We start from the raw sequence: 13,642 nt of genomic DNA on the forward strand, positions 1-13,642 counted from the left end.
ATGAAGGCACGTGCAGACACAGAAACAGATGCTGCCCACTGTGGGTCGCTGTGGGCACTCTGCTAATCAGCTGGGTGGCCACCCAAGCCCTCAGCTTGCAGAGAACATTGTGAAGAATGAGACGTTAAAAATCCTTCATAACTAGGATCACAGCTAGCCATATGCCCAGTGAAGAGCCTTGACCTCTTGGAATCTGTGGGACTGAATTTGTGCTCTGAAGCATTTGAGTTAGAAGAGAGAATGAGAACACTAATTACTTCCCCAGGAGGCCAGAGAAGAGCTATCAACGTAGTGACATCTCCCAGGACAAAATACCTCCAATCTATTCAGCTGCTAAAAGGTTTCCCAAACCTTGTGGCTTTAGGTCCCCTGAAAACAGGGGATGAAAAGGGGCTTGCTGTCCATAGCCCTTGTAGCTTTGTTTCTCTATACTGTTTCTTTTACTGTTGCTCAAGTGACCTGCCTCAGGCAAATTCTATTTTACCAGGATTGGGCCCTATGTTATGTTTATTTCTTAAGGAACCTTGTCTTTAATTGAGAGTCCCTAATTAACTACCCCTATTTTTGGATTACATAAAATTCTGGACACATCTTAATTTGTGAATATTTTTCTCACTCCCACCTCAAACCTTTTCTGTAGTTGCTCTTTGACCAGTTTGGCCTAGATTCTGTATTACACAGCAGACATTCAGACACCCCATCAGTTCACTACCAGTCTCAAAAGGTATGTGGTAACACAAGAACTCTACAGGAGAGCAACAAAATTCATTTATTTGGCTAACCAGTTAAATGTAGGTTTAACCAGTTAACCAATTAAACAGACAGGAAGGGGGCTGAAGCGGCATCCCTACCACAGACAGGAGCTGTTTGGGCCAGACTGGAACATCCCTGCTCATGGTGCTCTGGGGACCGTGGCTGCTTCAGTCTGGCTAGGGCACAACACTACCGAGGTAGGAGGCTGGGGTGCTCCAGAGAAACTAGAGCAGCCCCCATCTGCAGCCAGCTGGCTCAGGTGTGCTCCAGTTTGGGGCGCTCTGGCCTGGCTGTTCCAGCTCCCCTCCACTATGGATCAGAACCCCCTGAATCTTGTGTGCAATTTTCAAGCAGCCTCTTCTACAGTCCTGGATGAAACAAAAGGCTTTGAAGTAACCTTCTATTCCCAAACACCCACAATTACCAGCTATCTGGATTAACAGACGGCAATTGCCCATTTTCCATTGTTCTCAGGTGGCTTGTTATACATTTCAAAGAGAGGTGAACATGGTTATGTTACTATGTTTGCAGTTCATCTAAATAAAAATGTCATTTTTTATGAGTCAATAGATATAGTGATAGACAGGAACTATCTGTTTACATGGCTAGCATCAAAAAAGATGAGCACACACAATTGGTATTGCCTCTAATTTCAACCAAAATAGGCTGGAATTTCAAAGTTCTAACCTAGCTACCTTGGAATGGTTCTAATTACTATCTACATATTTTTCTCACGTATCTCTGAAGGTTGATTTTGGTCATTTATCCTACAAGGTGCTTAACTCTTCTCCAGACGTGTCACATTTTGCAGAAGATTTGTTGCAATTATATAACAGTGGTACTAACCATGATTGAGATGGTCATACCCCTAATCAGATAACATTACAGTACTATCAGGCTATGACTTTCTGCTCATGGGTCACAGCTGCTGCTCTCCTAATATGGCTCTAGAAAAAGGCCTCAGATTGTACAGAATCATCACAAACCTTGTCAACTTCTGCTCTAAATACAAAGTGCATTTATTTTGCCCTTGATGTCTCCAATAACACTCCTCTCTCCTTCTCCCCCAGACCCCTCCAAAGACCTGCCCTTCCTAAAACCTATCAAAACTAGACACTTCTGTATGTTTCTACTTTCAAGGGCTGCTTCTACACTCGCCCCCTCCCATTGGAGGCGGTATGGTAATAGAACAATTCGAAGCAGGCTAATGAGGCCCTAACATGCATATTCAGCACCTCATTAGCATAATGGCAGCCACATGAATTTTGAAGTGCAGACTTTGAATTGCAGAGTGACAGGGTGGATTTGGCCAGCTTCAATATTCCCTTACTCCCATTTAGTTTTGTGGGAGTAAGCGAATGTCAAAGTGGGGCGCTTATTTCAAAGCTGCCCCCCCATCTACAGTCAATCTGCAATTTGGAGTCTGCACTTTGAAATGCACATGGTCATCATTATGCTAGTGAGGCACTGAATATGCACATTAGCTCCTTATTACCATGCCACTTCCAACAGGAGGGGGTGAGTGCAGAAGCAAAAACAGAGAGGATGAGAAAACAAACAGGTGACAGATATGTTGCTACACAGCTTAATGAACTACTGGAAGATGCTCAAATACTACTGTGGTAAGTGTGATGCAAGAACCTACACAAAACAAAAGAGTTTATTCTCATTTTTTGCATTTGGCTTCCCTCCTTCCCCTGAGGTATTTCATCTGCTTGATGTAAGAGTTTAGCTCCTCAGGCCATAATTTTTTAAGTTCATTTACAGGTATGATTTTGATGATTATTTAGGTATGCATAGGTATCCAATAAAATGAACACACCGCATGGAACTTACGTCAAATAGTGAAATTAACGCCATGACAAAGAATCCCACAGATGGCTCAATGCCTGAACCGCCACAACAATAAGAATCAGGACCTGATTTTTCACATCCCAAAACTTAAGAAACTTCCTCCTAGGTTGGGCACAATTACGATGTTTCTGCAGTTCCTGTGAGTTCTCCAGATAGAACATCCTTCTTCTTAGAACACCATTCTTGAATACCTTGTTCCTTTCTCTGAGGGGAGGAGATGTGACAGCTGAGAGAGGTGGTCCCCGTCAGAAGAGAACTGTTTTGGTTACTGTTACCTGAAAACTGCTATAAGTAGATGGAAAATATTAACATAAGTTGCGAGCACTGAACTTCGGCTTCGCTTGCACTGCTGGAGCAGAAGACTTGACAGATGGGCAGAAGGAATGAGGGCAAGTCTGAACTGGCACTGGTATTTGCACTGAGAGGCACAACACATGCTTTCAGAGGTTAAGATCTGGAATGAAGTAGCACTTTAAAATGCTCAAGCAAAGTTTTTTAAAATTAGTTTGAACAGAAGTTTCCTACTGACATTTAAAAAAAAGTCACGTTACTTAATACTGAAAAGGTTTTATTCTAGTCAGTAAAAATCTGTACCTTTCATTTCACTTTATACAAAGTGGGTCATATATTTTCAGACAAATATACAGCTCACATCCAAAATATAGTCTAATCTTATATTGGTATAGGATGTCCACAAACAGTTCATCTTACCTTGTCCCTCAACAATATATGTGCAATGATTAAAATATAACCCACTACACAGCAGAGAGCTACATAACAAAAAGGCATGAGTTCATTGGAATATTGCTCTCTGAACATGACAAAACTCAAGTTGATTGAAGATTTCTTCTTCTGTTTCCGGAGTGAGCTGAATATTATCTTTGATTGGAGACAATGGGTCTGATGACTTTTTATAAGAGGGGAGCTTTTCAGAGTCTCTGCAAAATAAGGAGAAGGAAATATGCAGTTATGCATGTTACATTTTAGTCATTTTTATAGTGTGCGCGCAAGTCTGAAGAAATTGAGAAAAAAGCACAAAAAAAGACCACAGGAAGCCCACAGTTTTAATCCCAGTTCCACCATCGACTTGCCGAGTACACTGGGAAAGTTACTTTAGTAACTAGAGTTCTTGGATATGATGTCCATATGAATTCCACTCTTGGTGTCCACACATTTGTTTGCTTCAGATCCAAGTCTTGTACTTCAGTACTGGCATCATAAAGGATGGAGATAGCCTATCTTCCACTCAGTTCCTTCAGCACAACAGAATCCAGACGTTAAGGGACTCTCTACTAGTGGGAAAAAAGGTGGGTCATGGAATACATATACATAACATATGCCAAATTACTCCATTTACTGTAATGTAATCAGCTTTTTTTCCCTTTGAGTGCTTGTACAAATGTATTGCACACTTGGGGATCCACCAGCAGAGACCTGATGTGAAAGTGGTGTATGTTCTGAGTATTTAAAAAGATTGTGACACAGTTCTGACAAAAGAAGCACGAGACTTTGGCCACATCTACCAAGAAACAGTGTTATCCACAGTAGGGATTGAACCTCCAGAAGCTGCTTTGCAGAGGTCTGACAGGTACGTTTTGCAAGGAGACTTCAGATTGTGTCAGGGCCCTAGGGAAGCAAGCCCTCATCTGAGCTGGGGGATTTAAATCAACTAGCTAGTAAAAACCCAAAAGCCACTTGGACAGTCTCCGGGCTGACGACGTCTGATCCGTCATTCTGTTGGCAAATGGTACAAATAAGTTATGGGAAGATTGAAAGGACTTGGTGAATAGGTTAATTAATCTGAAATGGAGATGGAACCTTAAGAAGAAACTTGGGATGAGGGCGAAGGGTGACCCTATCCTTTGTAAACACAGTATAAGGAGGCAAGCTCCCTGACTCTCATGGCTGACATGATGGCAACTAAGTGCGAGACCTTCTTCGACAGATGACGCTGGGAACATTGCCCAGGGTTCAAACAGCAGTTTCGTGAGGCATTTAAGGACGTGGTTAAGGTCTCAGGTAGGGGCTGAAGGGTGTACTGATGAGAAGGTGTTTTGCAGGCCCATCAGAAAACGTTTGGTGATAGGATGGGTGAGGAAGGAGATCCCATCCTTTACCAATGCCATGACATGTACCCGGACAGAGCTGAGGGCCAAGCCTTACTCACACAGGTAGTCAGGAAAAACAGGGAGAGATGTGGCATGAGGAGGCATAGGACGGTTGGTGCCAAGCCAGTGAGAGAACTGCTTCCACTTGTAGAGGTATTACTTAGGTTTGGACTCTTGTCTGCTGTTAACGAGAACCCTTTTTACCCTTTCAGAGCATACGATTTCAGCATTCTGGAACCATGAAGGAGCCATGCCTTCAGGTAAAAAAAACAGTAAGGAAATCTCTTGATTGACATGGTAGCAGGAGACCACCTTCAGTAAGAATGCCAGATACGGTCTCAGTCTAACCTTGTCCTTGTGGAATACCAGATAGAGTGGGTCCACTGTCAGAGCCTTCAACTCTGAAACCCTCCTGGCTGAGCTGAGGGTCACTAGGAAAGCTGTTTTGTTAGTTACTTAGAAACAGCAGAGAACAGGAAACAAGGGAATCGAAGGGGACACCCCCCGCATCAGTTTTGATGGCACCAGATTAAGAGCCCATGGAGGCAGAGGAGTCTGCACCTGCCGTATGACCCCTTCCAGGCCCCTCATAAACCTTTTAACCACTGGGTCTGAGAAAACTGAAGATAACTCGAGGCTGGGGTGAAAGGCTGAGATGACTGCTAAACGAACCTTGATGGAGGATAAGGACAGCCCCATCTGACTTAAATGCCATAAGTAGTCTCAGATCAAGGCCTGTAATGGGGACAACCCCTTCTGATACCCAGATGGAAAACCTTTCCCACTTGGCCACACTGGCTGGCCATGTGGAAGGTTTGCTACTGTTCAACAGCACTTCCCTCACTGGATCCAAGCAAGAAAGCTCCACAGAGCTTCCAGGCTGTGAGGCGCAGGGACTGGAGGTTGGGGGGGTTGCAATCTTGCCTACTTCTGTGTCAAGAAATCCAGGCATAATGGAAGCAATATTGGATCACATACTCACAGGTTGGGCAGAACAGAGTACCAGTGCTGCCTGGTTCATAGCAGGGCCACCAGGATGACAGACACCCCATTTGGCAATCTTGAGGAGGACCCTGGATGAGACGGATCGTGAGGGAAAAGGCATACAGAAGCAGGCCCGTCCAGGAATGCTGAATGCGTCTGTCCAGAACCCCGAGCTTCGGTTCTGGTAAGAACAAAAGGTTCAGCATTTTGCACCGGGGTGGGAAGTTAACAGATCCACCAAGGGATGCCTCCCCTTTTGGAAAATCAATCTCAACACATCTGAGTGTAGTGACCACTTGTGATTCATAAAGGACCTGCTGAGATGGTCCGCCAAGGAACTGTGGACTCCTGAGAGGTAAGGGGCCTGCAGGAGGATTCGGTGTTGAATGCAGAACTCCCAGAGCCTGAGAATCTTCTGATACAGGGAGAGGAGCGTGCACCCCTCTGTTTGTTGATCTAGTACATTGCTGTCTTCTTGTCTGTACTCATGGATACACAATGCCCTGCCAAACTGTCCCAGAAGACCTTGCATGACAATTGGATGGCTCTGAGCTCTCTGACATTTATATGGAGCTTGAGGTCTGCCTAGTCCCATAGGGACTGGGTTTTGTCCTCCCCCAGATGTGCTCCCCATACCATATCTGAAGCGTACGTTGTCAGGGAGAGTGAGGGTTGAGAAGGCATGAAGGGTACTCCCGCACAAACCCTTTGAGCGTCCAGCCCCCAACTGAGGGTGGACAGAATCTGAGAGGGTACCATCACTAACAAGTCTGTGCTGTCTGACAAGTTGGTACACCAAGGCGAGTCAGCTGGAAGGGGCACATTCAGAGCTGGGCGTACTGGACTATGAACGTACAAGCTGCCATGTGACCCAACAGCATCATGCAGCACCTGACCATTGTGGTGGGGAACTTGATGATGTCATGTATGATAACCACCATAGTTTGAAACCTGCTGTCTGGCAAGAAGGCCCTGGCTCTGACTAAGTCTGGGAGGGCCCCCATAAACTCTATCCTCTGTGTTGGGACCAGAACTGATTTTGTCTTGTTGACCGGGAGAAAGAGACTGTCGAACGTTTGACTGAATAACTGTAGATGTTGTTGCACCTGTGTCCAAGAGTAGCACCTGTGCCCGGGGTTAACAATGCCCTGGGAATGTCATTGCCAAGTGTCCTAGATGGCCTGTAAACTGCCCCTGAGATGTGTGAAAAGCCCATGGGTCCAGAAAGACCATTAGGTACCCTCTTGTCCCGTCAACGGCCCCCTGGCACTGTTTGAGTTCTGGCTGCAATGGCTGCATCAGCTGATGTAGGACACAGACTGGGTACTCCTACTTCTTCTGGAGCTTGAATAGCAGGACTCCGACTACAACATGCCTGACGTTGAAGACCAAGGTGGTGCTACGGGTACCAGCTGAAACAGTGCCTGATGAACCAGTGTTTGCACCGGTGCCACCAGAGACAGGTGAAATGGCATCGCAATGGATGCCGGAGGAGGGCAAAACTGGTCTGGCACCACAGAGGCGGGGCAGCACTGGTGCCGATAAAGCTTGAGGCATGCAATGGCGAGGCGTCAATGCCAAGGGGGCAAGGCGAGAGAGGGAACCACTTGCAGCCCCTCTGATGCTTGGTCATTTCTCCTCTCCCTTGGCAGTGAGGCAGGCAGTGCCATAGTCTGCAAAAGGTCCTGTGCCTCTCTAAATGCCTCCGGCACCAAGGGAAGCTCTGATGCGTGCGAGTCCCAACCTCACGCTGCCATCAATGAATGTGCTTCTAGCCCATACCCTGGGCACTGCAGAGCAGATAACTCGGAAGTGAGCGCTCTCATGCTGCTGCTTCTTTTTCTTGAGTATTGGAATTGGCTCCTCCGCCATCTTGCGTGAAGGGAGTTCAGCTCCTCCTGGCACCGAGCTTCTATCGCCTGCACTGACTCCAGCATATCTGTGCTGGTGCACTCCGCACTGAGGAGATTGCACTGAGTCCTCCAGAGTGGGAAATGTCTGGCTGCACGTCTCCCTGAGAACTTTAAGCCTTTGGGCTCTGTCCTTAAACATCCTGGGCTTAAACCTACAAATTGAGCAGCAGTCTCTGTGATGGCCTTCACCAAGACAACAGAGGCACGTAGCATGAAGGTTAGACTTGGGCATACGCTTGCCTCACCTCATGCAGTTCTTGAAGCCCAGGCATCCCCTGGTGCTGAAGTACTGAGAAGGACAGAAAAAATCCAGTCCCAGTACTTTGAACAACAATAACTAACAACTAGAACTCATTAAGAACTATTCATAACTAATTACAACTGCAAACAAAGGCTACCAGCAATGATCAACTAAGAGAAAAAGGGAGATCCAGCAACCAATAGTGTGGCGAGAAGAAATTAAGTGTGTGTGTGGGGGGCGGGGGAGGGTGCATATATTGGTCATCATATTGATGCCACTCTGATCCAATGGCTACTGGATAGCACAAAAAGCTTTTCGGCAACTGGGCATGCACCAGCGCATACCCATGCTCCTCAGCTAACATCATATATGCCATCATGTGCCAACAATGCCCAGATGGTTTGTATACTGGACAAACTTCTAACTCCCTTAGACAAAGGGTTAATGGGCACAAAACGGACATCAAAACACTCCTGATCCACAAACCGGTCAGCCAGCATTTTAATGGAGTGGGCTATTCTGTTAATGACTTGAAGGTTTGCACCTAACTGAAGAGGAATTTTCACACTACTTTGGAAAGAGAGGCTGCTGAACTCTCTTTTATATTCAAATTCGACACATTAACACGTGATTCGAACCGGGATGGGAATTTTTTAGGTCATTATAGGGGGTCTTTTGCCTACTTGGCTTAATCTAATTTTTGACTCCCTGCTCCCCGCAACTCCACTCTCTGATTTGATCACTTTGATAATTTTTTTCTGATTTGTCCTCCTTGATTACTGTTTTTGGTTCTCTGTGCCTTAAATATTGAGTCTGTTCTGGTCTGGCTATAGTCTGAAGAAGTGGGTCTGTCCCATGAAAGCTCACCTAATAAACTATTTTGCTAGTCTTTAAAGTGCTACTTGACTGCTTTTTGTTTTGCCAGTTTGGAATACACATGAGCAATAACTTGAAGAACCACAGCTATAGAAGAATCTCTGAGGGCTGGCACAAGGATGCACTAGATACCCAGAGTGGAGGATCCACAGGGACACTACTCAAAGAACAACCCTGGTGTGCCTTTTGTTTTAGGGAAGACTATTGGCAGATGGTTTAAATGGAAATCCGCAAGAACTCTTGATAAGAGCTTGGCACATATTCTATCCCTGCAGAGTATGATATAGGGAGGTCTTATCCAGGGAGCCAGTGCTTCCCCCATCCTTCTAGCAAATGTAGTTGCTACTAAAAAAGTTTTCATTGCTAAGTGCAATAAGAAGCAGGTTGCCAGAGATTCAGCCAGGACTCATTTAGTCTGCTAAAAATCACACAGATTCCAGGGGACAGAGGATCCCTGACTCATAGATTAAAAAAACAGGAAATAGGCTCTTAAGGAATTAAATCAACGTGTGTGCACATGTGTTTTGAAGGGGAGGGGGGAGTAACTAGCTTTTAATAAAACTATGGTATGCAAAAATGGCTGGTAGGTGCACATTAACAAAGTTAGCTGGTGTCAAAATGATTATTTGAATGTAGATGGGGGTGGGATGAAGTAGTAGCCAAGGCAGAAGGTCTCCATTTATGCAAGAGGGTTCTAAGGTTCTCTGATGAAACAAGAAAACTAGTGATTATCTTTGTTTGGAGTACAGTAGACCTCTGAGTAACGTGGGTGGTTGCATTCCTTGCAACCCCTGTGTAACTCAAATTTTGCACAAGCTGGGGAGTTGCCTGGCTCCCAGACTAGCAGGGAGCTGGAAACCAGGCAGCAGCCTGGTTCCTGTCTCCCTGCCACTTGCAAGTTCTGGGAAATGGACCAGCACATGGCTGGTGAGTTTCTAGCATCCCAGCAGCAGAGGGGAGCCAGGAACCAACCAGCAGGGCTGGGCTGGGTGCCCAGTTGCTTCCCAGCCACGGGGAGGCAGGGCACTCCCGACACCAGCAGCCACAGTTCCCGCAACTGGGGCTGCTGTCTGGGCTCAGCGCCTCAGCCACAAGGCAGGTGGATCGACTTCATCCCTCAACCAGGGATCCTGCAGCTAGGGATGCTGGCTGGGCTCCACTCCCCAGCTGGTTTCAAGCAGGGGCTGCAGGGTCCCCCCATCCCCCAGGCGGGGATCCCGCAGCTGCTGGTGGGGCTCTGCACCCAGCCGGCTTCCAGCTGAAGTTCCTCCCCTTCCACCCCCGCTGTGGGTGTGGCTGGGGCTGCGCTGGTGGTGATTTGTTCCATGGGTCAGATCCCCCTATGAAACAGGCGGAGAGCTGGCAGAGCTGCCACCTGGGGGAGTGGGGCAACAGACCCCCTTGACAGGGAGATCTCCTCACCTGTGCTGCAATGGCTGGGGCTGCGCTGGCAGCACTTTGCTCCACCAGCAGCAGCCCTTTAACAGGGGGATCTCCTGCCCTCTTCCCCCAATGGCAGCTGGTGGGGCTGAGCTGGAGGAGCAAAGTGCTCCACCAGTGCTCTTCCCCTCTTCACAGGAGGATCCCCTTCGCCAATCGTGCAAATATGAAACACATACATAGCGAACACGCATACCTTGGGGGATTACTCTAAGTGCAAGTTTTCCTAGTGTTCTGTTCAGTACTGGAGGATAAACCCTAAAAAGTAGAGCAAAGGGAATCCTTCAAGGACTGAAGTGCTTCCTCAGTCCTTTTGTACTGAAAAGGTCCAGGCCATCAAAGGGAAAACTTCCATACTATGCCTCCTTTAGGATATTGGAGATTGTTAACTGAAGTGTCTTCACATGACTACCGAGGTAGCCATGGCTCAAAATGTGGTATCAACAGCGTCCAGAGCTGCCTGGAGGGACATCTTGACAACTAAATATCTTCCTCTAAGTAAAGATTTAAACTCATTCCTGTTCTTCTGTGGGAGTCTGTCACTGAAGTATCAGGATTTATTATAATTTTGAGAGATCATACTGAGGTAGTAATGCAGACAAGCAGTTTTTACATCTGAGTAACTTAAGATATATCAGATTTCCCACCCCATGCTCAGTATCATTTCTAAGCAACTTTCTGTCTTCCTCTCACTAACTTCCACAACTACTTGAGGACTGGGTTCAGGGTGCATCTATAGATGTTCCACTATGGTGGAAGGCACATGGCACTACTTGTCTGATATTTTAGAGGTTGGAGTAATTGTAGCTGAAGTATGCACTTACCTGGGTCCATGAAAGCTTTGTGACTGAGCAATGCCACATACCGAGTTGTGCACAATGTCCATGTGTTTTTCAAAAACTAGCCATTGAGAAAAACACTTGCATGTCATGCACTTGTTGGGAATTTGTGCATTCTCTAAATGCAATGGTATTGTGTACCCCATCATTTACAGAAATTCCCACCTCACACGAAGGAGAGTATTTAAACCCAGGAGACTTCATTCTTATCGATACAGTGTCGCAGTGTGCAAACTAGGAGGGTCTGATTTCTAAATCACATTATTGTGTTTCATATTAATTGGTCTGCACACACTAGCAAGCTCTTTATGCACACTAGAAGACTATTCATTGACATGACCAAAAAAAGAGGAAAGATGTCTGTAGAGATATATGGGACTATGCTTCCACTGTGCGCCTGCACATACAGTGATCCAACCTCCTTCCCCTTCCCCCAGTTTTCTCCTCTCAGGTTCAGAGTATATGGAGAGAAGAGAAATGCAGTTATTGCTCTTCAGAGTTCAAAAGGGGCTAGGAAGAGAACAAGTGCATGTGGGGAGAGAAAAATCAACTTTTCTGTAAAGGAATTAAAGCAACTCACCTTCTAAATTGGAAGTTTTTCCAGAGATCACTGATTGTGACCTGAAGTCCTGGCTTATTTTCAGCATTGTGATGATTTTTTTTCTGGGCATTTGATAGTTTCTTGCTTAACCCACTGACCTTAGCTGGCATCAGTGGCTTGAGTTTAGTCACAACATGTGACTTTACAAAATGAGATCGATGTAAACCAGGAACCTGTAGATATAAATACATCATCATTATAAAGCTCTGGAAAAAATGATCACAAGCAAACACTATGGCCTATGCATTACAATTTTATTTGTTTTTATACAAAAGGTTAAAATAAATACAATTATTTTACTGGAGAATATAAATAGCGTCTGCAAATACAAAAGGGCACCCAACTTGCTCCAAGATCATCAAGAAATGGAGAATCCATCCCTTCACTTACTACTTAATCAGGCTCACTGTTAAATATTTATGCCTGATTTCTCATTTTGTGTGAGTGAGTGAGATTACCCAAGTTGACCTCTTTTTCTGTTGTTGATTATAATGGCCAACTAATAAAAGCTACTAAAAGAACACTCAATTTTCATTCACATTTTCCTGTCTACATTTTTCTCCTGAAATAAATTTCCTAGCTTTGGAATGTTGGCCATTTTGAAGAAGCAGGTATATAGTTTATTGGATAGGAACACCCTCTATTGCGATTGTAGTTTGGGCATGATAATTGGTCCTTTCACTAACAGACTTCCAGTCCACTGATAAATTAATATTTACTCTGTCATAATGAGGCCCAAAGTAGTTGTCTCAAACCGGCCGTGTCTACACTAGCCCCAAACTTCGAAATGGCCATGAAAATGGCCATTTGGAAGTTTACTAATGAAGCGCTGAAGTTTACATATTCAGTGCTTCATTAGCATGCGGGCGGCCGCAGCACTTTGAAATTAACACGCCTCGCTGCCGCGCGGCTCGTCCCAACAGGGCTCCTTTTCGAAAGGACCCCGCCTACTTCGAAGTCAGTAAAACCAGGCAAAGGTGTGTTTATCAATTGCTTCATTTACAATGTGGCTGCAATTTGGAATATGCACAGGAACTTAATGTTCTTTAAACCTAGTTAAAATCTTAGAAATGTCCTGGGCTTTAGTGAGGAAACATGGGTAACAATAGTAGTAGGCATCCTTCAGTCTGCATAGACTATGGATCGCGCCCTTAAAAGTTTCAAGGTAACAATAATGTGGTTAAGATTTCACAGCAAACTGGGTTTATAACCAGGTTGCCCATATCATTTTTGTACTGTGGATGAATACCAGGAATAAGTTAGAGAAAAAACAACAAGAAGTCCTGCAGCACCTTATAGACTAACAGATAGGGTTAGAGAAAATGCTGACATGCCTTGTCTGGCTTGCATATAGAGTAAACCCTTGAAATGTGCACTTTTGAGATGTGCTTTACTCTCATTAATGTGAGTTAAGCGCAGCTCAAAATCCTGCTACCCCTGGCCCTGGCTCACCCCCTTAGATCTGGTTCAAACCCCCTCCTGGTCTAGCTCACCACCCCCATGTGTAGTTCCAGCTCACCACCACCACCACCATGGTTCAACCCAGCCCCCTCCATCTCCTGCAGCCCTGCTCACCACCCCCACACAGGGCTCCAACTCAACCCCCCATGCCAACTCACTGTGCATGTGGCTCTGGCTCAACCCCCCAACCCCACCGCGGCCCAGATCAACACCGCACACAGCTGCATCTCAACCCCGCCCCGTACCTCCAGTTCAACGGCCCCGCCCTGGCTTGCCTCCCTACCCTCACCATGTGCAGCTCCAGCTCAACTTCACTCCCCAACCCTCCCTGCAGCCCTAACCCACCCCAGGCTTAACCCTCCCCAAACCCAAGACTTGCCTTTCAAAAGAAGCTTCAGGTGCCCCTGCTGCTTCCGCAGCAGCAGTACATGGGTTCCCTTGGGGAAAAAAAGCTGTCCCCCGACTTATGCAACATTCAAGTTATGCGAAGGTAATGGGACACAACCCTCATGTAACTCGAGGAACTATTGTACTACTGCCTGGAACAGAATCTGAGTAAAGTCTGGCAATGA

At 45.9% G+C, this 13,642-nt stretch overlaps 1 protein-coding gene across 1 annotated transcript in view; it reads right to left on the minus strand.

Annotated features, from left to right (window-relative positions):
* Nucleotides 1-3,202: 3,202 nt before the first annotated feature.
* EXO1 (exonuclease 1) overlaps nucleotides 3,203-13,642 on the minus strand; it is a 34,406-nt gene continuing 23,966 nt past the window's right edge. The window contains exons 12-13 of the mRNA XM_074988637.1: nucleotides 11,589-11,782; nucleotides 3,203-3,545 (exon numbers count right to left, since the gene is read on the minus strand). Coding sequence (XP_074844738.1) covers nucleotides 3,401-3,545; nucleotides 11,589-11,782 — 339 coding nt within the window. The 3' untranslated portion in view covers nucleotides 3,203-3,400. The remainder of the gene's footprint in view (nucleotides 3,546-11,588; nucleotides 11,783-13,642) is intronic.

Source organism: Carettochelys insculpta, chromosome 3, assembly GCF_033958435.1.
Source record: "Carettochelys insculpta isolate YL-2023 chromosome 3, ASM3395843v1, whole genome shotgun sequence".
NCBI classification, from domain to species: domain Eukaryota; kingdom Metazoa; phylum Chordata; order Testudines; family Carettochelyidae; genus Carettochelys; species Carettochelys insculpta.